This window comes from Amblyomma mixtum, chromosome 2 (assembly GCF_055824585.1).
Source record: "Amblyomma mixtum isolate Tamu chromosome 2, ASM5582458v1, whole genome shotgun sequence".
In the NCBI taxonomy this organism is placed as follows: domain Eukaryota; kingdom Metazoa; phylum Arthropoda; class Arachnida; order Ixodida; family Ixodidae; genus Amblyomma; species Amblyomma mixtum.
The window spans coordinates 304,835,734-304,861,810 of record NC_143013.1 but is presented as its reverse complement, the minus strand read 5'-3'; the positions used below and the strand labels follow the sequence as shown (position 1 = coordinate 304,861,810).

General features: G+C 45.5%; 2 protein-coding genes across 6 annotated transcripts; both read left to right on the top strand.

The window, feature by feature from the left end:
* On the top strand, positions 1-25,487 carry LOC149364765 (segment polarity protein dishevelled homolog DVL-3-like). Of its 5 annotated transcripts, none has more exons than XM_089574703.1 (16): positions 1-577; positions 5,945-6,014; positions 6,801-6,868; positions 7,851-7,906; positions 9,363-9,410; positions 9,801-9,912; positions 10,058-10,148; positions 11,651-11,720; positions 12,102-12,189; positions 14,170-14,298; positions 15,934-16,217; positions 16,558-16,692; positions 19,255-19,422; positions 20,677-20,871; positions 22,902-22,973; positions 24,918-25,487. In XM_089574703.1, the coding sequence occupies exons 1-16, from the start codon at positions 417-419 to the stop codon at positions 24,965-24,967; spliced, it is 1,797 nt and encodes a 598-aa protein (XP_089430829.1). In that variant the 5' UTR covers positions 1-416; the 3' UTR covers positions 24,968-25,487. The 5 variants fall into 5 exon arrangements, with proteins under 5 accessions (XP_089430829.1, XP_089430828.1, XP_089430830.1 ...); XM_089574702.1 differs by having other exon boundaries at positions 22,854-22,973; XM_089574704.1 differs by lacking the exon at positions 22,902-22,973.
* Positions 4,152-5,861, top strand: LOC149364766 (uncharacterized). Its single transcript, XM_089567518.1, has 2 exons — positions 4,152-5,029; positions 5,795-5,861. Exons 1-2 carry the CDS (start codon positions 4,260-4,262, stop codon positions 5,859-5,861), a joined length of 837 nt encoding a protein of 278 aa, XP_089423644.1. The 5' UTR covers positions 4,152-4,259.
* Positions 25,488-26,077: the final 590 nt, after the last annotated feature.

Below are 26,077 nucleotides of genomic sequence, written 5' to 3'. Positions count from 1 at the left end.
ATTATTTATGTTAGAGAGAGAAGACTTTAATAACGCGATTGTTTAAGAACTTGAGCGAGAATAGCGTGAACTACGTCTGCACGACTTCGGCTTGTATTCTCTCCTCGCTCATCGGCGGCCCGTACGTTGCAGCAAGAGTCCGTCCGACAGTGATCCGGAGTGCCTGGTGTTACGGTTGTTTGCTCTGCTAGTCTTGGCGAGGCGGATGGACGCCGCTGCACATGCGGGCTCCAGCTGACAGCTGATGTTGGACGGAAGGGCGACCGTGCTCTCCGTTACGCGCGGGCGCCTTAAGGTGTGGCCTGTGATGGAGCTAGCCGCCGTGGTCTCCGGCGGAGTGGTGGGCTCGCACTGCTGAGGCTTATCGCCATATTGGCGTGGAGCTCCTTTGAGATGCCACTTTAGCGGCTCGCGAGATGGAAGAAACCAAGATCATCTATCACATCGACGACGAGGACACTCCCTACCTTGTCAAGGTCCCCGTGCCCCCCGAGCGTGTGACGCTTGCGGACTTCAAAAATGTCCTCAACAGGCCCAACTACAAGTTCTTCTTCAAGTCCATGGACGATGATTTCGGGTAAGCGGCTTGGAAATACATGCCGGTGCAAAAGGCACGCTTGCGCCTACCCTGCTAATGCTCTTGAGCCCCTGACGCTGACAGGTCCGTGATTAACGGTCCTTCGCTTAGCCGTTACTCAGCCGCCGTTTACCTTTGGCACAGCAGAGACGGCGCGCTAATGCTTGAAGCATGGGTCATAACGTCGCCACCACGTTTTTGTTCATATTCGACGCTAATAAAACGCGCTCGTACTCAATTTATGTACAGGAAGTGTCGGGCAAAAGGCTCCTGGAGAGCCGCTTTCTGAGCATGAGTGCAAACCGCTGGCCGGTGTAACCGAACCTACAGTCGTCTTGAACGGCTCATTTGTGGCGTACTTTTCCACGCTGTTTGCACAAGGAGGTAAATTGAAATTCTCAAAAACCTTCCACGGGCCTTTTGAACAAAGTGCTGCTGTTGCTGGTATATGAAGTCATTATTTGGAAGGGGGCTTAGCGCGTGAGAAACAATGACATCATGTCCTTGTTGCTCATGCGCCAAGCCCCCCTTCCAAATCATGACTTACCAACTAGACTAAACTTCCACTTTGCTCCGGGATATAACCCTGGCACAGCGTTAGATCGCAATTCGGATATGCGCCATGGAGACTGGTTGTGTAGGGTTCCTGTCTATTCGGATTTGTACTGAAAAATGAAGTAATCTGCACATGAAAGAGTTGCAAATATAACAGATATTTTGTTGTATTTGCGTGCAACATTGTTGAATTAAGGCGACTGCTTTCAGTCGTGACTAAGGTGGAGCGAGACGTTCTCTATGATCACACATTTTGAGGTAATGTTCATGCGATGATAACAAAAGCACAGCAGTTTGAGTGACAAAAAATGGTTCACTTAGAAGTTACAATCGCTGGCATTTAAGTGTACATTAGAACCTGTATGTATACAATGTTTATTTGGACCTGTTCTCATTGTGACATCGTCATATGAATATGCAGCTATGGTTGATGACACAGTTATATTTGCTAAGTGCTTTGGTTATCACCAAGCCACGGACTACACACTGTAGAAAGTAGCAATGTGGCATTGTAGCATTGACATTCTAGGCGTTTACGAGGAGACTTTTGATTGATTGCGTAAGTCAAGGACTTGTTGCTGCTGTAGAATGCTGTTTATTTCAGCTTGCTTGTTTTGGACTGATCTGAACATAAACATATGTCTTCCACCATTGTCACCAATCCTTACAGGCCTTGCAGCCTGTTTTTTACAGCCCACTCGGACACAGAAAAGAAAGTAACCAGTTTTACTTTGATGAAGTGCTTGTCCTAAGTGCTTGATCCTGGTAAACCTGATCCAAAGAGTTTTTTCTAAGTGCATGTCCCATGCTCTTTTTCTACTTGTCATTTGCTGTGCTTGGCCACTGTTTAAATCTGAATACATAACAGGTGTGCAGGAGTGAAAAAGAGAAAAGTGCTGTTACACACCATATGAGGAAAAGGCACTGCAGCGGTAGCCTAGTCGTTTCAGCCTCCGCCTTGCGTGCGGGAGGAGCGGGGTTCGATCCCCAGTGCCACCGGGTACCCACCAGTGATACAGCGGGTACAATCTTTCCCCTGGTCTGGTGTTGGGCTTATTCAGGGTGAAATGCTTGGGAAATGGGTCGTTGACCCCACCTTGAGCAAACGAAAATACCTTGTGCCATGGCGCTCTTTGGCCGCAGATGCCCTTGCTCCATAAAAATTCACTATCATCATCATCATCATGTGAGGGAAAATGACAAAGGAAATAAAACAAGTTTATTGTTTGTCTCTCTCTGTTTTGTAGTCACACTACCATATAGCACATCACAATGTGTCAAAGCTTGCACAGTGCCTTGGTATGAGAGCTAGTGAACTGCTTTACTGCATTTTTATTTTTCATGGCTGCTGTTAGACATAAGCTCAAGCTCATATGCTCTCAATCACTTGCAAAACTTGCCAGTCTTGCTTGATGGTGCTAAGGTCTGCAGACAATTCGTTTCTGTCACTTCTTGTAAGACAGAAACTTCTGTTTTAGGTAACTTCCATTAGCTGCAGATACATATCTGTATTTTGTGTGTGCTGTTACATTGTAAAACACAGGTTGAGGTCCATTTGACTACATCATAGGTGGATATCAGTGAATATTGCACCCCAACCTCTCCAAGCTACCTTAAAGAGCATCTCTGGAAGATTTTTGGACATTTTTAATAGTTGAATGAATTATATTCCTTGGACCTCTTTCTCTCTTTTAGAGAAAATAAATTATTTTTGAAAATAATAAGCGAAAGAAAACAACAAATGGGAAGCTGAAACCTAAGCTGGGCTATAATCAATGTGTGGCATCGTGAATTACCAAAAAAATGATGTCGCAGACAGACATCGTTAAGAAAGCTGTCATATGGGTATTAAATGGATAAACTTGAGGCTGTAAGCAATAACTCCTGGTAGTAATTTTGGTGCAACAAGAATCAAGCTCAACGCTTTTTATTTGGCAAATGCTGAGTGAATATCACCATGTGGGTAGTCGTGATGTCACAAATAGAAGGTTGCCTATTGAAGTTGTCCTGATTAAGGCCACGAATTATGAAAATTTAAAATTAATATGAACTGAAACAAGATGCCTCCCAGGTTCAAAATTTGGCTCAAAAAAGACAGGAAAGTAAAATAGTGCCTATGGTAGAAGTTTCAGTAAAATGCCTTGACATAAGAAAAAAAAAAAACCTATGCTTCCCTAGGCTGGCGTCTCGCAAAAAATTTACAGTTTCTTCGTTTTGAGTTCCATGACTGCGCAATTCCCTGGTGACATCATCAGGGTCACGTGACACCAATCAGAGAGCACCATGAAATTTGAAATTCCTCACAAAATTGTTGAGAGGTCACATAACTTTGTGACACCGTCACAACCTGCCCACCGGATTGTTAGCAAACCAAGCATAGGGCGCCGCCAAGTTTGAAAATATGAGGGGACCCAAAATCTGGGAGTTGGTCCTCAAAAATTCTGAAGGATCCCCCATATTTTATTAATAGGCCCACCCCACAAAATGGATGAGTGGGTTGGATTAGTTTAATCCCGTACGATAAACCGTGGAAGTCACTAGAACATTCTAGACGGTGGTGACTCATGCATACCATACAAGGACAGTGGAACCTGTTCCAACCGAAATTTTGGCAGGAGAATGACAAGAAAAACGTTAGGCACTCAGACAAACTTCTAGCATCCATCTTCAAGCACCACCCGGAATCAAAACATCTCTACTTACGCTTGATCTGCTGGAACGGCTCAGCACCGGCCTTTTACGGACTGCCAAAAATCCATAAACCTGGCGTTCCGCTGTGTGCCATCGTCGACTTCACCACCTCACCGCTTAAGGCACTCTCAGCCTACCTCCACCGAGTCCTATCGCCCCTAACAGGCGAAACTCGAGCCACTTCGTCGAACGTCTGTCCCACGTTGAACTGGAAGCGGACAAGTTCATGGTTTCGTTTGACGTGGTCTCGCTCTTTACTAGTGTTCCTGTGCCCTTTGCCGTTTCCACAGCGAAGCAAGCCCTCGAAGCGGACGCTGACCTAGCCACAAGGACGAGCCTGAGCCCAGAAGAACTTTGCCAGCTTTTGGAGTTTTGCCTAAGCAGCACAGCTTTTTCCTTCAAAGGAGAATTTTACAAGCAGACCAGCGGCACTGCCATGGGCGCCACGATCTCAGTGACTGCTGCCAACCTGACGATGGAGGCCATCGAAGAGGAGGCACTCAAGACCTTTCAAGAAAAACCAAAAGTTTTCATTCGTTACATTGACGACTGCTTCTGCATTGTGAAGACATCGCAGGTCGAAAATTTCCTGGCACACCTCAACTCAGTCGAACCTTCAATTCAGTTTACAATGGAACGAGAAGTGAACAACACATTGCCATTCCTGGACATCTTCATAAGAAGAGAAGGGGCAGATCTAAAGTTTGGTGTCTATAGGAAGCCAACCCACACCGGCCGCTACCTAAATTTTAATTCCAACCACCCTACTAGCCACAAGGAATCCATCGTCTCCTCTCTTCTGAGAGGATCAAAAGCAATCTTCTCCTCGGAAGCAGAGAAAAGAGCAGAAGAGGCCACCGTTCTCGCCGACCTACAGAAGAATGGCTACACACGTGGCTTCATTCAACGTGTTGGTCGCCGTCAGGCTCAGAGGACAGGGAGAACAACAGCCAACAATGAAACAACGAAATGCACGCGCGTGGTGCTTCCGTACGTGAGGGGAACCAGCGAGGCACTTGCACACATTCTGGGAAAATATGGAATCTACGTTGCTCACAAACCTGTTTCGACAATAAGCCGCTTCTTGCCACGACCGAAAGACCGCGTCCCCAAAGAAAAACAACCTGGTGTCATTTACAAAATCCCGTGCTCCAAGTGCCCGGCTTCATACGTCGGCGAAACAAAAAACCTCCCCCAAAGAATAAGGCAACCCAAGAACGACGTCCGGCTAATGAATTCGGAAGCCAACCCCCTCGCCGAACACTGCGAGCGCGCCGACCACCCAATAGTCTTCGAAGAGGTGAGCGCCTTGGCTGTGGAGCCAAACCTGTTCAAGAGGCGACATGTGGAGTCATGGCACATCCGGCTCACAAAGGCGGCGATGAATAGAACTCCAGGAACGCTCCCCTCTGCGTACGTTAGTGGACTCCGGCACATGCTAACAAAGGGAGAGCGAAGGCAACACTCCACTGCTGCTGGCACACTTTAGTCACCCCTGAAGAAGGGACCGAGTTGGTCCCGAAACGTTGGGCAAAATTAAAATATTGGTTGGCGTCAGTTTTTTTTTTTCTCTCAACTACATTAGACTAAATGCTATCGTAGTTTCTTTTAAGGCTGTGGTTAAGAGGGGTCAAATTAGTATGTTATTTTGTTTCATTCTTGACTGACGGAAGGGTAGAAATGTGTTCAATTTGTTATCCAAATGTTTGCATAACTTGGGGTTCTTTGCATTTCTTTACTCACTTGTCTCTCAGAGGTCTGCATGTTTTGATATTCAGCAGAGTGATGTAAAACTAGGAGATGCTACATCAGTACTTGTTCTTCCACCAAAAATATAAATGCGTGAAGCACAGTAGCCTCCAAGAAACTGACTCTTTACAAGACTTTCATGCAGGAACAGAAAAATGTAGTTCTTAGTTATATGTGTAACCAACTCAGCATGCGTCTGTGCTAATGCCACCTGGATTTCAGGCTGTGCAATGAAGGCGTGGTGAAAGTTAACCCTCTCAGGACGCGTGGGTTTTGTGGACTTTTGTAGCCACCTCTGCTTTCTTATCACTGTTTAAATTGACCCTGCAAGTTCTTAATTTCCCTGTTGTTGCTCTGTTTGTGTTGTTGCAGGGTGGTCAAGGAGGAAATTGTAGAGGACGACTGCCGGTTGCCCTGCTTCAATGGCCGTGTGGTTTCATGGGTGAGTGCTCTGCTATTTGTAATGTAGAATGCACTTCCAGAGAGTCACCCATTATATATGATCTTGTCACTTCTAGCTGCCTTTATTTATAGATAATGCCTCTGGGGATGTAGACTTTTCTTCTTCGGTTGGTTGTACACATCAAGAGAATCCTAGCAAATTCATTCGCTTCCTGCACTGACATTCTGCCACAATGTAAATTTTTGAATGCCCCTACAAAGCATGGCAGTGTATGGCCGTTGTTTATGACAGCTGTGTGCAATTTTTTTGGATGCGATAGTGTTATTCATCAATTCATGTGGAGTACATAGTCACATGTTTGCACTCTTCTATTGTGTCGTACTAAGAACAAGGCGTAGAAATTTGTGTACACTATAGTAAGGCAGAACCTTTTAACCTCTGGCTTCAAAAATGCGTATTATAGCCTAACAAACCATGCCCACTGGTGGCGAAATTTGTACTCGTCTTGCTACTGGGAATGCATCTAGCTCGGCAGAAAAGACAGGGGACAGCAGATGAGCGGGCTCTTCTCTCCGTTCATCTGCTGTCCCTCGTCTTTTCAGTTCAGTTCAGTTTTACAAACATACATGCATTCCCAATAGCAAAATGAACCAACTCGGCGAGCAGAAAGTATTACTGATCTTCATTACTCGTTTCGCAGAGGCACCGAACAAAATTCGTCGCTGTTCGTGGCAAAGGTTATGCTGCACATTACTAACTATAGGGGCAGGCCAGCAGAAATGGTGCCCTTGCCGATTGCATTGTTGATGCCATTTGATTTTACAGCTTGTGGCAGCAGACGGGAGCAGCATTGTCTCCGAGGGAACCGAGACACACCGGCAGCGTCCATTTCCGTGAGTAACTTTGTAACTGTGTCGTCGCTGATAAGGGAATGGTTCCCAGCTTGCGTCCCGCTGAAGCCTGACAAGGGTGTGGTAGGCGTGATGTGAAGCCATGCTGATGCATTGCCCGAAAGCAGCAAAGCCTGCGCCACAAAGAAAAGACGCATGGTGAACGTTCGCCGCCGTGCGTCCTCTCCGCGCCCACACTGACTCGCGGTGTTGTAGCTGATGCTCTTATAGAAATTTTTTTTAGTTGTATGCCCCTCCTGCTTGGGCCAACTCTGGCTTGCAGTATACTGAAATAAATAACATTGTGTTTGCTCAGGCACTTCTCTTTAGGATTGTGTAACACGAACGCGATCACAAAGAACTCTTGTTGGAAGCATAGGACATCTGTCTTACAGTAAGGGTGCTGGAATTTATCTTCATTAAGAGATCTAAATTGAGATGTAGGTGTGGAAATTGGTGTTTTTTATAGCTACAGTGTCTATGTGGAATTCCTGGATGCGCGAAGTCTATCAAAAAGCCATACATCTGGGCTACTTATTGTCTTTAAGTTAGCTTCCGAGAGTATAGTTACCTCAGAAAGTCTGTATTTGTTGTGGTTGAAGTTACTCTAGCTGTTTCATTAACGTTTTACTTTGGAATAATGGGCTATTGCAATGCAAGTATTGGGTTATCTATCAGCTTGTCCTTGTGCAGCTAACTACCAATTTCTGTTTAATTTACATGGTTTCGGGTCAATTTCAGGGTGTGACAATACTACATGACGTGTTGTTAGTGGATATTAGTCTACGTTGTTGTGCATAACAGCAACTAATTTCTAGATCTATGCCAACTTCATTTTCTACTCTGTAATACACATCAGACGGCCGCATGTCTCTGTCAGCAGTAAACTGTTGCATTTCCTCCTGCATTTATTTTTGTACATTACCTGGTTGGCATGATATGCCATATTGCTGCATTGTACTAATTTCTTTAACTGCGTTTCCAGGGATGTAGCAGAGACCAGTTTTACAGAGTCTGAATCTGCCATCAGCTCCCACAAAGGTAAAAGAACAGTTTTCTATCAAGGTACTTTTTTTTTTTACTGAGGAACAGTTGTTTGTCAGTGTCTTCATTTGTCAAAGTTATACACAGCTGTCCTTGTTTCTTCTTTGTATGTATTCGTCTCTTTCAACCTTCGAATCAATCCATAAGGGGAGGGGGGGGGAGGGTGCCGGGTTGTGTTAGGGCATCTGCCTCACATTTGGGAGGTGCTGAGTTCAATCCTTAGTGTCGCCAGGCACCTACCGGTTTTCAAATAGGTACAAGATTTCCCTTGGCCTGGTGCTTGACTTCCCTGGGGTGAGATGCTTGGGGAAAGGGACCGAACCATTGCATTGACGAGTCATCGATTCGTTCCGCCATCACACAACCTAAATTCATCTTGTGCTGTAAAGCCCACATGTGGCCCATCACATTTGAATGCGTTTAAAAACTGCTAAATTTCTGAAGTGAGAACAAAGGCCTGAATGGCGAAATTATTCATAACGTAGCTAATTCAGTACCCCTGGACACATGCACTTCATGTGTGCTCTGTTATCTCCTGAATTTTCACATTGGCAAGTTGGCAGCTATGCGATTTATTGGAGAAAGCATGTATCCAAGTATACAAAGTATACAAAGCACTAGTCTGTTCCTGTGTTTGTTTATTTATTTATTTTATTTATTTATTTGAACATACTGCTAGCCTCACATTTGAGGCCGTTGCAGGAAAGGGACACATTACACATTGAAAGCAACAAACTTCAAGCAGGCACGGTCATAAGCAATTTGATCTGATGAGGCAGTAGATATGCATTCTATCTTCGTTTATACAAACGTTCGTGTACAAATGTCGTGTACAAACGTACAAATGTCTTTGAAGCTGGGTTGATGGATACCTGATGAATGGAGTCCGAGCACAAAAGTGCGTCTTTTATTATTTCAGTGTTCATTGAAACCAAGCACATGTGCACATCATAAACTGATTTCTAGGGTAGTTGAAAAACTTCTTGTTACCTCTAACTTTGCAAATTTCCTGAAGTCGAAATTATGGCTTACCAAAATTACACAAGCAGTGCACAGAACTGTATACCCATGATTTTTAATATTTTATTTGTTCAGAAAACTTGCAGTGTCATTACAGATGCTTTTGATGAAGTTATGAGCAGAACACATCATAAATGGATGCGAGGAAGCAAAAATAAACGCACTGCAACATCCTAGACATGGTAACAGAAGAAGAGCTTAGCCTTTTTAAAACTTGAGATCTAGGAAAAGCTCTTTGTGTGGCATTAAAATTATCTTTGGATGCTGCCCAAGTAATGTCTGACAGTCAAAGGTGTAAGAATTTTTGTGTTTACTTGTTTGCTTTTACCTAATTGAGTGTTGTTTAGCTTATAAACTTGGTTAATCCAGCATTTGCATGAGGCCTACAAAAGAGTTCTACGATTCTCTTTGTTTACCAACGTGTTTCTTGCAGAGCACCACCACCACCACCAACGTGGACCAGGCCGCCATCGAGACAAAGGTAGGTGAACAGAAGAAGCCGGAAACATGGCTCTGCCTTTTTCTTTAATTAAGCACAGGGTGCTTAAAAGTGGCGCTGTAGAGGTTTGGAGGCTTTTATTCAGGTAAACCAGGGTGAACTTTACTGTGAGCATTCTGTTAACAAAGGCTCATGTCAAGAATCTCAAGTCCATGCACACTATGGGGCTGGCTGTTGCAAAGTGCTGAACTGAGAGGCACTAAAGTGTAAAACTTGTATGTGTATCAAGGAGGTACAATGCCTTTGTTATTTATGTCTGGTGTATTGCCACCGTATGAAATAGAAACACGTGCTCCGAACCCACTGACATAAGTTCGCATTATGTTCGAAATGGGGTGTGATCCAGGAGCCATCTGTGTTTGTTATCTGCAGCCGGTCGTTCCAATGGACACGCGGCAGCTAAGCCTGGGGCCGCCTCGGTGCTAACCACAAGTGACATAGAAACCACAAGCTTCCTTGACTCGGAGGATGAGACTACAAGCCGGTGAGTTCTGCTAGCCTAGGACAGGTCATGAAGTGCTGCAGCGGACAACTTGTAAAAGTACAAGCCACAATGGCCTGTGTACGTTTTGGTGAGACATGCATCATTTGCCCAGCTTAATGATTGCTCTGCTTCTGTATCCTATCAGGATTTCGACGACCACCGAAGAGAGCAGCGTTTCGCGCATCTATGCGAGGCATCGACGTAGGCGGCGCAAAAAGATGCCACCCATGAGTAGGGTGAGGAGGCTTCTGTCTTTTGTGTTTGCATTGCATATTATTGCCTGTTGTGTCATTGTAAGGTCACTGTTTTAAAGGTACTAACAAAGGACTGAAATGTGCCATAAGGTCGCAGTGGAAGTGGAAAGATGTTGCTTTATACTGTTAGGATCTGGCATATTGTTAGTGCTCAAACAGGAAGCATATTTTAATTCAGTACAGAAAACTGCATGACCCACACATGTGAGCAAAAAGGTAATGCAACAGTCTTCAAGAAAGGGGCCAAGGTCATAGTACAAGGCTCAGTTAAAGGTTGTATTCTGTCAACTGCGTTCTCATTTTCTTCTGCTCTGTCGTGCTGACACGACATCACTGTCACACTTACTAATTGTCATTTTCAGCATAAGAATGCATGAAAACAAGTGAATGCGCTGATGAAATAATTCATCGTAAAAATATTTAGGATGTTTTGTGAAATTCAACTATATAATGCAGTATTGGGCACTTTGGACTACAGGCCTTCTCTTGTGCCAGAAATTAGCTTACACCTAGGCAATGCTCAGCCTGGTCACGCTGGGCTCGCCCAGCACAACCTAGCAGGAGCACACACGCTCCACACACGGATCGAAATTGATTAGTCATGATAATTCACATCCCATGGTTTCAGTTTTCTGCGCACTGCCAGTTACAATGCCTCCGAGGCGCCACCATGCCTGCAAAATTTAGCGGCGGAACTCTGTGGATCACCACACCTTGTGGTGATCCATGTGTAGTAACGTCTTGCACATTACTCCAAAGAAGAAAACATACCACCTAAATTCAGTGTCTACACACCTTTAAAGAGCTCTAGATCTGCTGCGGGAATGCCGGGAAGATGAGGTGTCGTATTTGACTTGGCTAATGTTGGGCCGAAAATGTGGATCCTGCCTCTGGATCAGTAGCTGCGCCACTATGATCTCCTCTACATGCAGAATAAATTCTTGTTATAGTGTGTATTTTTCACTTCGTCAGTAAATTAACACACATGTTAGGCTGGTATGCAAACTTTTGCAGCTCTTTTTCGAGGTTTGCCTCGAAAAGGTTCTTCGTGTTATGGCTGAGTCCCTGTTTCGTGCCTAACAATAGCCAAGCCAGATATGAAACCTCATCATTACTGCACCTCTTGATGGTAGGTCAACTATCGTAGCGCCACTTTTCCCTTTAGGTAATATTGAGAAACTCTATGCCTGGAAGCATAGTTTTGCCTAGGGTGCGCATAGAAGAGTAGTGCCGGCTCACACAGTCAAGGCCGAGAGTGTTGCCATCCTGTGAACTTTCTGCAACAAAAGTTTAAAAAAGCAACATTCTGACCCATACCGCATAATATATTGTGTGGGGGGGGGGGGGGGGACTCATTTGGCATTACGTCTGATCAGTAACAGCAACACTTTGAAGTGATGCTTTTTGTTCAGGAACAGACGTGCACTTTTTAACCAGAATAGCATGGATGTTGCGTGCTCTAATGAATGTGCCCTTCTTTTCAGACGTCCTCCATTAGTAGCATCACCGACAGCACACTGTCACTGAACATCATCACAGTCACGCTGAACCTAGGTAAGTGCCACCCTTTGGCAGTTATGTGAGTGTGGGCTCATATAAACAAAATAGAACAGAAAGCCACAGATACTTAGCGTCACTTTAGCTGAGAACATAAAGGCCCATGTGTAAGTGACTCGCAAGGTTTTCCCAGAAGCAAAGAGTGACGCACTTATCCATCCAGTTGATCCTGTCAATTGTAAACACATATGCGTGAATGCATTTCCCATGCTTCAATGTGCAGATTTCATTCATTTTTCGGTGATATGAATTTTGGGTGATATGCAATCCAGTGAGATTTGTATCTTAGGGATTCTACTGTAATCTAAACCATTATTGCATGCTGCACGTGTTGTGCCTGGTGCAGGCTTTTTCCCTCATGTCTGTGTGCTGTTTCAGACACTGTCAACTTCCTAGGCATCAGCATTGTAGGCCAATCGAACAAGGGCGGAGACGGAGGCATCTATGTGGGCTCCATCATGAAAGGGTGAGCGCTGTAAAACTTTTCTGCTAGCTGGGTTCTGTTCAAGTTGTGAAAGGCAAACTGTGTGCAGTGGTGGCAAATACCGTATAAATGCGTGTAAGAGCCGCACTTTTTTTTCCAGAATCGAGGGTCATTTTTCGGGGTGCGGCTCATACACGCGTTTCGCGAAAAAAAAAAAAAATTAAGCAAAAACACATCAATCGGACTGAGCGGCATTTATTCTGCATCCAATCGTCATTCGCCGAGTATCTCGACTCTGAGCTGGTGCTGTGCTCTGGTGCATGCTCATCCCAAAAGAAGCAACGCAGCATGTCCGCAGTCAGTACGTAGCCGTTGTTCCGCACTTCCATCACATAAGAGAGCAGCTCTTCTTCTATTTCGGGAAACTCGCATGGCTTGCCTCGGAAAGCGGACTTTTTGCAGCTTGTGTTTCTCAATGCATCCTTCTGGTTGCACCATCATCAGACGCACTCCTCGGCCGCGCCGAATTTCCTGCCCGCCGCACGCTTGCCATGTTCGAGAGCTAGCTCCCAGCTGTCTAGCTATTAAGGCGCTTGCCCATCGTGCTAAAACTGCAAAGCTCGGCGGCAGCACGCGAAAGCCACAACCACCACAACTACGGCGAGCACACTAACACGCCACAAAAACAACAAAAGGCTGGAGCTGGCGATGCTGATGTCGATGTGGATAGCGGGAGGTCGCGGCGAAAAAAAAGGTTCACAACGATGATGATGATGATATTGTGGCATAGCCCTTTGTAGAGGGCGGGCACAGAATTTGTGTCCTAGCCAAAGAAAAAATAAAAAAGAATGAAGCACACACAACCAGAAGTCACAACATATGTGCACCGCGACTACGTCTGTGTCGGTTCAGTTCGCGAAATAGGACACCACCGCGTCATCTGCCACCATCGTTGTAGCCGGGCCTTCGTGATGACTGCGGCCTCGGGCGCCATCCATGGACGGCACTTGGAAGCTCCTGTGCGCGTGCGTGGCCTTCGCGATCAAGCGTACTTTGCTCGCAGCCGGAGCTGATCGCGGAGGCCACGGCGCGTGCATTTAGAAGGCTGTTCCCACCTGGGTCGTGGAAAGTTCAGGTGCGACCCTTACACGGATTTTTTTTTTTTAACATTTCCTTCGGGAAAACGGGGTGCGGCCCATACACGCGTTTATACGGTAACTGAAAAATAAGTGGTGGGAGTAACTGGAATGTACTATCGGGGACAAGAGTGGTATACTCCACGCGACGGGAGCCGGAGGAACGGAAAACTGCGTTGCAACGCCATCTATGGGCGGCATCTGGGATCGAGACAGCCAGTGCGTGACCTTTATTATCAGCAAGCATGTCGCTTGGCTCGTTTCAGTGTTTCTTGCTTTAGCTCACCAAAATGCCGTAGTTTTCCATTGCTCCAGCTCCCGCCGCGTGGAGTATACCATTTTTGCCCCCGATAGTACTTCTTGCATTATTTTCAGTTTAGTTAGGCTGGCACTTCGCAGTTTTAGTTGAAAAGTCATTATATAGGTGTGAAGAAGTGCGCCTATGCAGAAGGAACACACAAAGGTTAGCGTAATAAAATTTTGAAGAATAGCACGGGAAGCATTCTAAATTAAATTGCTTGTGTAGATAGTAGACAGTAAAAATAAATCAATCTATTTATCTCTCTCGTTTGTTTTCACATTCAGGCTGTGGTCTTTGAATGTAAAAAATGATTGTTTCACATGGAAACATGTGAAACAATCGTGAATTACTAGAGTTCATGTAATTAAGTGATGTTGAGGTCTCTTCAGGGTCACATTTAACTCAACCGAGACAGGAGATCTAAGGTTTGCAACTGTTTCTAAGTGCTAGACAGTTTACCTCTAGTGGATGGAGGATCTGTGGTGCCCCATGGAAGCGAAAAAGGAAACGATGACAGCCGTATATGGCAGTTGCATGCTTCATTCTTGAATGAAGACCATGACGAGTGTTTCTGGCTGTTTGCAGAGGTGCTGTTGCCTTGGATGGTCGTATCGAGCCGGGTGACATGATCCTCCAAGTGAACGACATCAACTTCGAGAACATGAGCAACGATGACGCTGTCCGGGTTCTCCGCGAGACTGTCCAAAAACCTGGGTGAGCATTCAGTGCATTGACAACAATCTAATTTGCTTGCTAGCAATTTCAGATTTTTTTTTTTGAAACTTACGGACACTCACCATTCCCGCCTAGGTGCTGGACTATTTCCTGCCCACCTGCCTTTCATTTCTTGTCTTTTATACTGAATGCCACACAAGGATACGGAAGTCAGCTTGCATTGCTCATAAAGAAAATGGTGAACCATAGCAGAGCTAGCAAAACAAGATAAAAATGAAAGGCAGTTCAATATCAGAAAAAAACCTGGTGTCAATAATCGGGATACTGTGCTGTAAAAATACAGCATTGCTGTACAGAACCTTCTGTGGTTTGTGTCATGCCAGGGAAAATTCTGGCATTGTGGCTTTCACATCTTGTGATTATAGGAGACCTTTAAAGCTCACGGTAAACTCTTGGATGTCATACGTCTAGACTTTTGTTTGCCAAGAAGTCTGATGAACATGAATTAGTGCTGTAAGAAAGCTGAGGCTTCCTTGTTAACGTCTTATGATCAGCTAAAATGTTGAACAGTTCTCAACTTTTTAAGTGTGAAAAATCTTGACTGTTCTGCTACTGAGTATTCCGGGACAGTGAAACAGAGTTCCACACTGAAATCCCTGGAATCACTTGTTTGCTAATGCCCAATGCTGCATACTTTGTGGCATGTTTTGTTTTCATTATTTGCAGAATAATGGCACAGAAAACTTGTGCACGACGAAGAGTGTGGTATACCTCTCTCATATGGCTGTGCTGAAACAGGCTTTGGAAGAAGTTGATAGAACTCTGACTGGTCTTTGCCTAGAAAACAGACACCACAATACTGTATATACTCATGTAAGGGCCGCACCCCCAACTTGGCTGCTGGCAATTCGAAAAAAAAAAAAAAGAAAGCCAAAAACTGTTTCATGCACGCATAATTTTGGTCGCGTAAAAATTGCTACGACCACGAACGCGTTGTCCCGCGCGCCGTGCTCGGCCTGGAACCCCACATACGCAGTCTGTCATCGACGCTAACTCGCTCAGCGTTCGCACCAGAAAGGATTGACAAAACGTTATGCTGTGCAAAAGCCAGGATGGGGTGCAAGCGTGTTGGGTGTGCCTCACCGTGCAAGAAAACGCGAGTGGCGCATTTTTGGGCGGTGACGCGCCGCTCCAAGCCGTCACAAGCGATGCACCTTAGGTGGATCTTAACTTAGGATCACGTGATATTTGCTAGTAAAGTAATACAGTGATCAAGCAACCGCTAGCAACCTGTCTTACTGCAGGTGGTAATCACGCAGGCACAATCCACACTTTTAATGCATTGTGTACTCAAAGGATCCGTTGCACCTGTGCTAATTCGTCATAAAAATAGGTATCGCTGCATAAAAAACGGACGCGTAATTGGGGCTGCTCTGTAGCAGAAATTTTTAGCGGAAAAACGCCAGTTCCTTGTAAGGGCCGCACCCGTGAGAACCGCGGAAAAAAAGTGCGCCCTTACCCGAGTATATACGGTAGTACTTCTAGAAAGCAGGCATGCAAAAAATCAGTTCATGAAAAGCAAAAGAGTAACACAAATGTAGATATCACCCTCTTCATGTGGGTTTCTGTCAAACACTCAAATGTACTGTGCTTGCACCCATCGGCCCCTTGCAGACCCATCAAGCTAGTGGTGGCCAAATGCTGGGACCCAAACCCCAAGGGCTACTTCACCATCCCGCGCACAGAGCCCGTGCGCCCCATTGACCCGGGGGCCTGGGTGGCCCACACGGAGGCCGCACGGGGCTCCTCTTCGGCTGTGGGCCACTCGCGCCTGTCGTTGGCGCCGGGGCCCTCTCTACGCCAGCCGCTGCTCTACGATGGGCCTCTGAGGCCACCCTCCGTCTCCACCCTCACCTCCACGTCCTCGTCGGTCACCTCATCTGTGCCCGAGTCCGAGAGTGAGTGCCTGCAGTCTTAAAGCTGAAGTAACCTTATTTAAATTAACCTAAGCAATCCTCATTTTACAGCAGCGGCTGTTAAGAGCGCATTTCTGGAGCATTGCTGGCTCAACATGGACAAATGAGCAGAAAGGAGTGGCGCAGCTTGCTGCATTGTGGATTTGGGGCATCCTCTGTGTGCAGCAGCCTAAACTAGTGTTGGTCTTAAGTGCATTTTTGTTTGCATTAAGTCCTACGGAAATCCAGCCAAATGGTCCCAGTTGTTCATATTATCCAAGAGTTCATCCTAACCAAGTTTGTGTTAGCGGGCGTCTATTGTACATACGTGTAATTTTTGCAGGGCAACTACAGGAGCCGGCGTTGACTGTGGAAACCGACATGGAGACCATTGTTAAGGCCATGGCTGCTCCTGATTCAGGCCTGGACGTGCGAGATCGCATGTGGCTCAAGATCACCATCCCGAAGGCCTTTATAGGTCAGCATTTCTGGCAAACACTGCCAAAGCAGTGCTTAATGGACAATGTTTCTTCATTTGGTTCGAATGTTGTTGCGCATTAAAGAACCCCAGTTGGTTGAAGTTAACCTGCAGCAGTTTTCCACTACAATGTCTCTAATGGCCCACATGCAGCTTTGGGACACCCTGTATACCGCATTGCATTGCACCACTAAGTAGCAGTAAACTGCTTGCTACAAATATCCTTGCGTGGCACTAGATACAAGGCTGATTTGATTACTAGTACTTTTCCTTTTGAAAGAGACACTGCTACACCAAAATAAGTGTTGGTGTCAGAATAGCTAGACGAGATATTGGTAGGTAGTCAATTCTTTGAAGCACATGAGAAAAGAAGCGAGACTTCCTATACGGTCAGTCCCGGGTATATCGAACCCGAAGGGGATTGCGAAATAGTTCAGTATATCGATAATTTGACATATATACTTGGGAACAAATAAGTTTACCCGTAGAAGCCTGAATACGGTGCACCTACATTAGTGGCGCACTTCCTAACAGCATGCCGCTTGCTGGTTGTCGCTGGGCCTAACTCACTTTGCATCAAAGCCGCAGTGGAAGGTGATTTGGAACCAGCCACCGCCTATCGTGAGAAGTCTTTTTCGTGTTGCCGGTGCACTATAAACATGATGATATTTCATTAAAATTAAGGCACAGTTGATTTCTGCAGCTTCTTCAAGAGCAAAGCAAGCCATATGAAAGCTGCCGCTAGACTTTGGTCAGCTAAGTTGACTTCACCGCATGACAACTGGTGCTCCAAACGCGAGCCTCCCCAGATGACAGCGATGTCCACAGCCACACCCCACGGTCCCTCTCCTTGCGGTTTAGGCTTTACAACGTCCTCATGTGGCTAGAGCTGCCAGCAGTTACCCCAGGCTTCACTGCAGACCCGACTCTGCTTGCAAGAAGTGATCACAAGAGCGCTGCTAGGAGAAATGCTACTTGCAGGGTTGCGGCATTCAAACTCTCATTCCACTGAATGAGAGTTTGATAAATAGGAACAGTAGTGTTAGACATCTGCGTGGGATTCTCAGAGGGTTGTTCTGACTGTTCAGTAAAAGTAATAATTCAGTATATCTGGGATTGACTGTGTAAACATATAGCAGTAATTGAGACAAATGCAGGAGAAGCTGTGGGTAGCTTGAGTTGTTCGGTGCTTACGTTGCGGTAGTGTAGGTGTCGGGCAGGGGAGGAAAACAAAGTAGCTCATATGCAAATGCAGTGATCAGGACAGAGTACAATATATATACGGTTGAGTTGACTTTCAGTGATTCAAGCTTTAAAGGGGCCAGCAATTTCTCTGAATTATGCGCAGTTCAAGTTAAAGGGGCTGCGAAACACTGCTTAGGGGGATACCGGCTATACTTCAGGTGGATTCTTAATGTCACATAGATGCTGACTTAAAAAGAATTACAGGAATCGATGCACAGGAACGGGAGTTATTCAATGAAGAAATTTCAAAATACAAGCAAACAAAACGCTGCCCTCAACTCTATTTTGGCGGGGCTTCCCACTTCTATTTCGCTCTCCCAATGACGGCACCTGGCGCAGCCAATCAAAACAGCCTGCCAGAGCACGTCGTGGAAATTTGCACTCCATGGTTGCCTGCTGTCAGTAACTCGTTCTTGCTGAGACTAGCAGCGTCGTTTCCATGCCAGAGCCCCTGGTGGTGTATTTTTATTTCACTTGCTTTGCAGGGCTTTTATTTAAGACAAACAAGTTGTTTTTGTTGATCTAATATAAAACACCGACAGGTGACAAAATGTGTCTCTATTTATTCACACAATTTGCAGTATATTTAGTGTTTGTCAGTCATCAAGCTCGCGCCACGTGATGTCATATCCGCTGCTAAAACCCGCCACTGTGTGGGGACACCATCAGAGCCATGAATTTGTTTTTGGGAGGACATTAAAATATTAAAAAACGGAATATATGCGGTATTACCAACCCTAATAGCACCATTGTAACTCACTGTATGCGATCAACAGGCAAAACAGTCAACTAAGATTGTGTTTCTGGGCCCCTTTAAGGGGGCCCTTTTTAATCCACTTGGTGTTGGCAGGGTCAAAGCATGTCTTCGAACAAGCTGGATGTTCTAATTAGGCAAATGCATGCGAGTTAATGAGTGTCTGTCATATCAGAGTAAAGCTAAAACAAAGCAGTAAGTAGCAAATGGTTAAGGAAATATTTCTTGGAGAAATAAAATGTTTAATAAACCAGTGTTGTTAAGCATCGAGAAATAAATCTTGTTTTGAAAACCTTGGGGAGGTGCTTTGCTTGTTGAGGTGGCGATGGGTAGGTGGTTGATGATGCAATGCTGCCACCGGGAGACTAGGACACATATTTTCTAGTCTTTTTCATTAGTCCTAGCGTAGTATTTGTCTATGATGGCAGTGCGGGCAGGGCTCTATTTTACTTGTTTACTTTCAATGCCTCGCAATAAATTCTGTGATGACGTACACCGACATTATTTTTAGGGTTGCAGGCCTTGTGTAGTAATAAATGGCGAGTGATATCTTGTGACTGCAGGTGTGGATGTGGTGGACTGGCTTGCAACACATGTGCAAGGCTTCCAAGACCGCAAAGAAGCAAAGAAGTTTGCCAACCAGCTTCTCAAGGCTGGCCTCATACGGCACACCGTCAACAAGCTTTCCTTCTCCGAGCAGTGCTACTATGTGTTCAGCGACCTCTCCCTTGGTGAGCCCTTGTTGCTCGCATCCAGCGTGAAGGACTCATCATTGTGACGGGCAAGGCGGTGCATTGGGGAAAAGCGCACCCTGCTACCACCTACACAGCAGCTATCATACTACTTCACTGGTGACTTACTGCAGTGGTTTTTAATTTTTTTACCCTCGAGGAACCGGAATGACTTTTGAAAGGTGCTGAGGAAATCTGCATGACTTGGCTTCCATTGCTTGCAGGCAAGAGCTTGCAAATGCTTGCCCTCCGTTCCCCGAAAAAAAAAAGCCAAAATCCATTTAATGATGACTGGGTGTATAGTGAGGCAGCTTGCTACGTCCAATTACAGTATGATTAGTTCCACAACAAATCAGGTAAAGGAAAGGTGGGGGTTGAAGTATATGTGCATTTAAGTGCCCAGGGAGCCCATTAATCACTCCAAGGAACCCAAGAGTTAGTGGATCCCATTTTGAGAACTCCTGATTTGCTGTCGTGGCTGCAATGAAATGATGACAAACTTTTTATCTTAAATCAGTGAAACCTGCCACAGTGGCCCAGTGGTTTTGATGTTTGTCTGCTGATCCCAAGGTCGTGGGTTCGATCCCAGCTGCGACAGCTGTATTTTGATGGAGACAAAATGCAAAAATGTCTATGTGTTGTGCGATTTCAGCGTGCGTTAAAAGGACCCCAGGCGGTCAAAGTTAATCCCAAGACCTCCTTTACTGCATCCCTCATAGCGCATGTTTTGCTTCAGGCCATAAACCCCGCAATTTGAATTTGTGAATGAAACGGGCAGTGGCAAAGTGTATGCTACTGTAATTTTGTAGCAGTTAATATCTGGCATGTTAGGTTTTGCCGCACACTGCCCATTTGGCTTTCATTCCACTCTCATCACTTGCCTATGTGCAGTAACATTGAGACGTGCAAGTAAACCTCATGTCTGGGAATGCACAGCACAGTTTTTCAGTGTGCAGGTGTCCAAGTACACTGTAAGAAAATGCCTGTGCTTTTTAGTGTTGTAAGGATGAATGAATGAATGAACGAACGAATGAATGAACGAACGAACAAACAAACTTATTGCAGGAAAGGAAGGCCTGAAGCTGTTAATTGGGGAATTGGGATAGAGGTTTTGTAAGAGTGAAGCATAATGACATATGCAAAAGTTCTTTGTCACCGTGAGGTTTTCACGCATGTCACTGTGTTTTGTTGCTATGTTTCACCGTGTGAAAGTGCTGTACGGCCATGCCTCATGCAGCCACTTCTTCCGTGCAGACATGTGCTCACTGCGGCTGCAAGAGGAAGAAGAGGAGGGTGGAACGGGTGGCATGGTGCCGCCTTGGGGTTGCCTGGGGCCCCTTCTGCCGGCAGGGTACGTGTGCGGAAGCACTGCCGCACCCAGTGCTGCCGAGACGCAGCTAGCCTCCTACGTCAACTATGCCCGTGAGGGAAGCACCCACTCGGGATCTGGTGAGCGCTTTGCCTCCTCCGAACTCTGCCTCTAAACACTGGGGGCTACCGTCGGGCGGAAGTCCTCGGAGCTTGTTGCCGCCAAGCTCAGAGTGCTTGCAAATGTTGCCAAGTCAGTTATAATAAACAGAGCTCTTACACCTGCGTCCCAGTTTCTTTCAATGCTGCCTAACAGTGTACACTTGTCACGGCCTCATCCGGTTCAGTGCACATGAAAACGGTATAATGTCAAAGCAAGATTTATGTGTCTGCAAGCAACAGGAATTAGTTTTGAGTGACTTATCAATGAGTGGTCGGAAAGCATGCGACTGCAGACAAAGAGACACTATACAGTATTTACCATCGAAGTGTGTTAATTGGCCTGAAGTAGGAAACATAATCCTTTGCCAGTGCTTCATTGATGCACTGCTTTCTGGGTATTTCCACCTAGGTTATGAGCCCACTGCTGAAGATGTCTCCTGGGTCCATGATATATAAAGACCTCAAACTGGGGAATGCTTCCGTTTAAATTATTAATTTAGGAATGCTACAATGCCTGTTGACCAAAAGCATAACACTGTTCTCTTGACAACGCCTAATCTTGCAGTTTCTCTGCATGACTACTTCTTGATGAAGAAAACACAAACACCACTACCAACCACCGTGCGCTGATCCATGCTACATGCATCAAATTTGTTTCCCTATGCCTGTGATTTGTAATGAGGAGATGGGTACATGTCAACTTGCTGTCTTGGTGATGTTAATAGCCTTGAGCAGTACACGTCATTTTCTTTTTTTCTTCTTGGGATTTTGCTGTTACTTGTGGGGTTCTCGGAGTGCCTTCGTGAGTACAGTAAAGTAGTTTTGATATGCTCAGTCAAGCTGAGAATGCATTGATATTTATGCAGCCTTATTATTTGCTTAGTGTATATCGAACTAATGTTGAGGCTATAGTAGGATGCAATTTTAAGAAACAGTAGTTGGCAGCACTGGGCCACGGTCCGTGGCGTCCTGTATTATTCTGCTGGCCAATCATAACAGTAAACGAAATCAGCTTTTTAATGTTCAACGATATTTAACCTGCTAGGCATCAGATTTCTAGAGCTTACAATTTTTTTCTTGTGATTAGCTTCTTGTTTAGGTAACAAGAAAAGTTTTAACAACTGAGTACTACCTTTTTATCATGAAGGAATTCTGTGTGGCGGTCCTGAATATGGGCAGCGCTTCACTCCAGACTTAAGTTGTATCCGACTGCTATAGGCATGTCGACTCGCTCTGACCTGCCTATAGCTCTGTGATGCTTTAAGTCTTTTTCCCCAAGTTCATTGACTCCACTTTCAAAGTTATAAATGCATACAACTTTATTTCACATCACAGCATTTGCTTCTGTTTTCTTCAGTACTGTTGAATGATTTTTTACCTAGTTATTATATGATTTCTATTGTACAAACCACCTGTCACCTTGGTAATTCTTGGTCCTGCATACATAAATTGTTGTGCATGTTGCAGAATGAATTTTTTTATATGTGATTGCTTGGGCCGAAATCGCCAACAGCAGCAGCTTGAGTGACTACTCGGCACCTTGCAAAGATTGCATACAAAGCTGTATTCTAGCATCTACAAATGCCTTTGGCTTATTCCTGCTTCACTGAGTGCAGTGATATCTTAGCGATAGTATCTTCTACACTAGACGATTATCATATCACCTCGCCAATCACTGCTTGCATTAGGAGAGCCAGTAGGTCTTGCTAGAACTACAGGTGTCTTCACTGTGTAAGCACCACCATCCATGCTGCAGAAATGTCCGCAATTTTTTAATTTTTTTTTCATTGCTAAACTTGTTTGCATTAACTCCACACATCATCAAATACAGGGCACCTCTCCACTCGAAGATCTAACTATTTAGTATTAGCATCTCTTTACCAGTTGCCAGAACTCCAGTCACCTTCTCATTGTAGACTTACCTCCATGGGGGGCACTGCTCTTGGCAATTTCCCTGCTAGCTGCTGTTCCGCAGAGCTGGTGTGATGCCTGGTGTGGCGGTAATGCAGGAGGCAGTGGTGGACCACCCGCGGAGCCTAGCCGCAGCGTGGACGGTGCGGAGGGCTCCCAAGAACTGACCGGTAGTAGGCAGTCCTTCCGCATGGCCATGGGCAACCCCTGCGAACTCTTTGTTGATGTCATGTGACATGTGCATGAGCATGCCCCAGTGTGGATTCGATTATACATATGACAAGCTTCTGAAGGGCACACTGCCACAGTCTCTTGAAAGTTGCAACACTTTACACAAGGCGCTCATTACTGCCATCTTTAAGTTCCACTGGGAAGTACTCCAGTGCCTTCTTTCTACGGCTGCGTAGATGTTGCTTGCTGTGGAACTTTTTGCATCTGCAGTGTCAAAAACGCGGTTTGCACTTCATGCTTGTGGAATTGCTGCTGTTTCAAGGAGCCTCGAAAACAGCATCACAAGTATCATTCATGTATGCAGAATGCCTCCTGCATTTAAAGAAGGTCTGCAACTTATGTCAGTAGGTCTGTGTAGTGCTTCAGCCATCTGCAGTCTTTGACTGCAGAGTGGACTTAATGACTGCTGCTGAAGAGCCGAGCATGTGCATGCAGAATGTAGGAAATAGTACTAGCATGTTGTTTAGAAAAGATTAGAAAGTGCCTGCCATGTACAAATATTTTGTGCAGTGCACACTGATGAGACTCACCTAGGGCTTTCCCTTTTGTTTCCTGCATTTATTTTGCTTATCTTTTCCATTCTTTCCGTGTATGGGTTGTGGAGTTGCATTCAGAACTCATTCCCTCACCGCTTTGGATTTCATGGCTGGCATGTGCTGGCAGTGTGGCCATCAATCAACGGCCAGACTTTTGCTTTTGTAGCATTGTAGTTGCCAAGAAGTCCAAAAATATGAACAGTGAGCTACCTACTGTTTAAATGCTGTTCTCGAATGGGCAATGCCATCGTTTATCGTGGCCTCCTGGTTAAAAAAGACTGATTGGAGCTGGCCAAAACACAGTTGGAACCAACTGGAAAATAATTTGTGCCACTTATACTCAAATCCGGGAACTCCGGGACAGTAGTCGAGTGCCCTAACCACTGAGCCACCACGGTGGGTCAGATGTGAAAGTAATGTGCCCAGAAATTCTGGACAAGAATATTTTTCGTTCCAATTGTGTTTTGGAGAGTTCGAGTCTTTTTTTTTTTTACTGAGCTGCAAAGCAAGATTTACGCTACTTGGCAGCTGTCAAAGAGCGCACATTTTTATTTGAAGCGACTTCCTCATGCGGGGACAAGCAGCACCTTCAAACACACCGGCATTTAAATAAAAGCTTTTTCATTTTCACGCACATTTCATGGAAGCTACGCTTGTGTTAAGTCCTTGTGATGCACTTTTGTAGTATGCTGCAAACCGTAGTGCGTATCAGTGCAATAGTATATATGCTGGTTATTGCAAGAGCTAGTTGGTGGTTAACAAGCAGGTTGCAATAACTGTAGGTCTTGAAACCTGGTTAGGTGCCAGACCATCACAGTGGTACCTGCCCTTGTCACACACTCAAGTGCACTTGAGTTGGCTCCTGTAGCTACGCATACAAGCGGGCTTGAAGTGCGTCACTACAGTGCTCCGCTAACTTGCCCACTTCCTTTTTGGCAAGCACAAGACAACTGTCGCCAGTGGCTACGCCACCACGACTATCCTTGCCAAAGTGACCACATTATCTCGTTTAGTGCCAAGTGTCTGCTGCTGGACGATAGCATTTTAGGTTTTGACATCAGGCAGCGTCAGCTATGGTTGTGCACTGATGCGCTGCCATATGAAGAGAAATAAAAACTGGAAGACTACATACTTCTGTGTGATCTTTATTTTGCTTGCGTCAGTTACACTAACCCTGTATGTGTGGCACGGCACTTTTACGAAGCCCTTCCTTTGCACTGGAGCTAACTTGCTTGTTCTTTTTTTTTTTGCATGCCAACAACAGTCCTGCATGCCTGACTTTTCTTCTCGGGCACACTGCACGCTCTTCGGGGTCCTCCCTAACCAAATCCCTTGCCTGCTTTGCAGTGGAAGAGGATGGCTTGGAGTATCAGTACTCAGACAAGGGCTTGGTCTAACGCCTTAGCCGTCACGGTGGAACCAGGGGCAGCACTAGACCATCATCACAGGACTGCGGCAAAACTGACACTTCCCCTGCCAGCCAGCACACGTTTGAGCCCAATGACCTACCACTGTTTTGCTGTGTCCTTGTCATGCGCAGCGGTAGAGCAGTCCAAGCGCTTCTTTTTTTCTCTTAGAGACCTCAACTGGTTGCAAGCGGCCGTAGCAAATCATCACCGGGCAGTGGTTGTGACGCTGTGGTGGATTGTGGCGCTTGCCGCATTGCACCCCGTGCTGTGTTGATACAGCAGTGGCCAGCTGTACATGTGTGTGCATGTTTGTGGCAGCTAGTATGTGGGACATTCCAACTGGCACAATTACTACTCCCGCCATAATGTGTCTGTTGACCATTGTCTGGTGTGTGTATCCATTTGAATGAATGCTGCAGGCCAACAATTTTTAATGTGGCTGTTTTTAACTAGTGACCTTTTATGCAATGCTCGTCACAGGACATGAATAAAAGGTTACCACACTGTGCATATGCTATGGCCGTGTCGTGTAGTCTTCAACAGGCTTCTTCACTTGTATCTCTGGAGACATGACGAAACCCAGGAGGAAAAAAAATACCACATTGTTTTTATGCACCAGGTAAGGTGGTTTAAACTGGACCTCGTATCGTAGACGATCATGACCAGAGGCCTAGGCTTACAGCCAGGTACTAGTTGTTAATTGCACCTGCTGGGATTCCAAGCATGGTAATCGTGTCGTATGCCTTTAAACCAGGGCAGCATGTGGTTTGTTGGAGAGGAGGGCCAATGTTATCTGTTTTTGTGCTAGTGTAAAATTTAGCAAGTTCCAGTACTTTCAGTTTCAAGCACAACTACATACCATATGTGTGCATTATTTTTGTTGTGAACAGAGGAGCTGTAATGTTAATATCTCCTGACAGTATTCTATTATGAAGACGTTAAAAGAGCAATGTGCTTTTTAGAACACAACTGGTGGAATGGGCTCGTGAGGTTGAAGTGGCCAGGTTAACATCAACAAATTTGTGCTGACTGGAGAACTGTGAAGCCGTGATCTGGTGTCTCGGCTGGCCAAACCAAATACGATTGCAGTGTACAGAA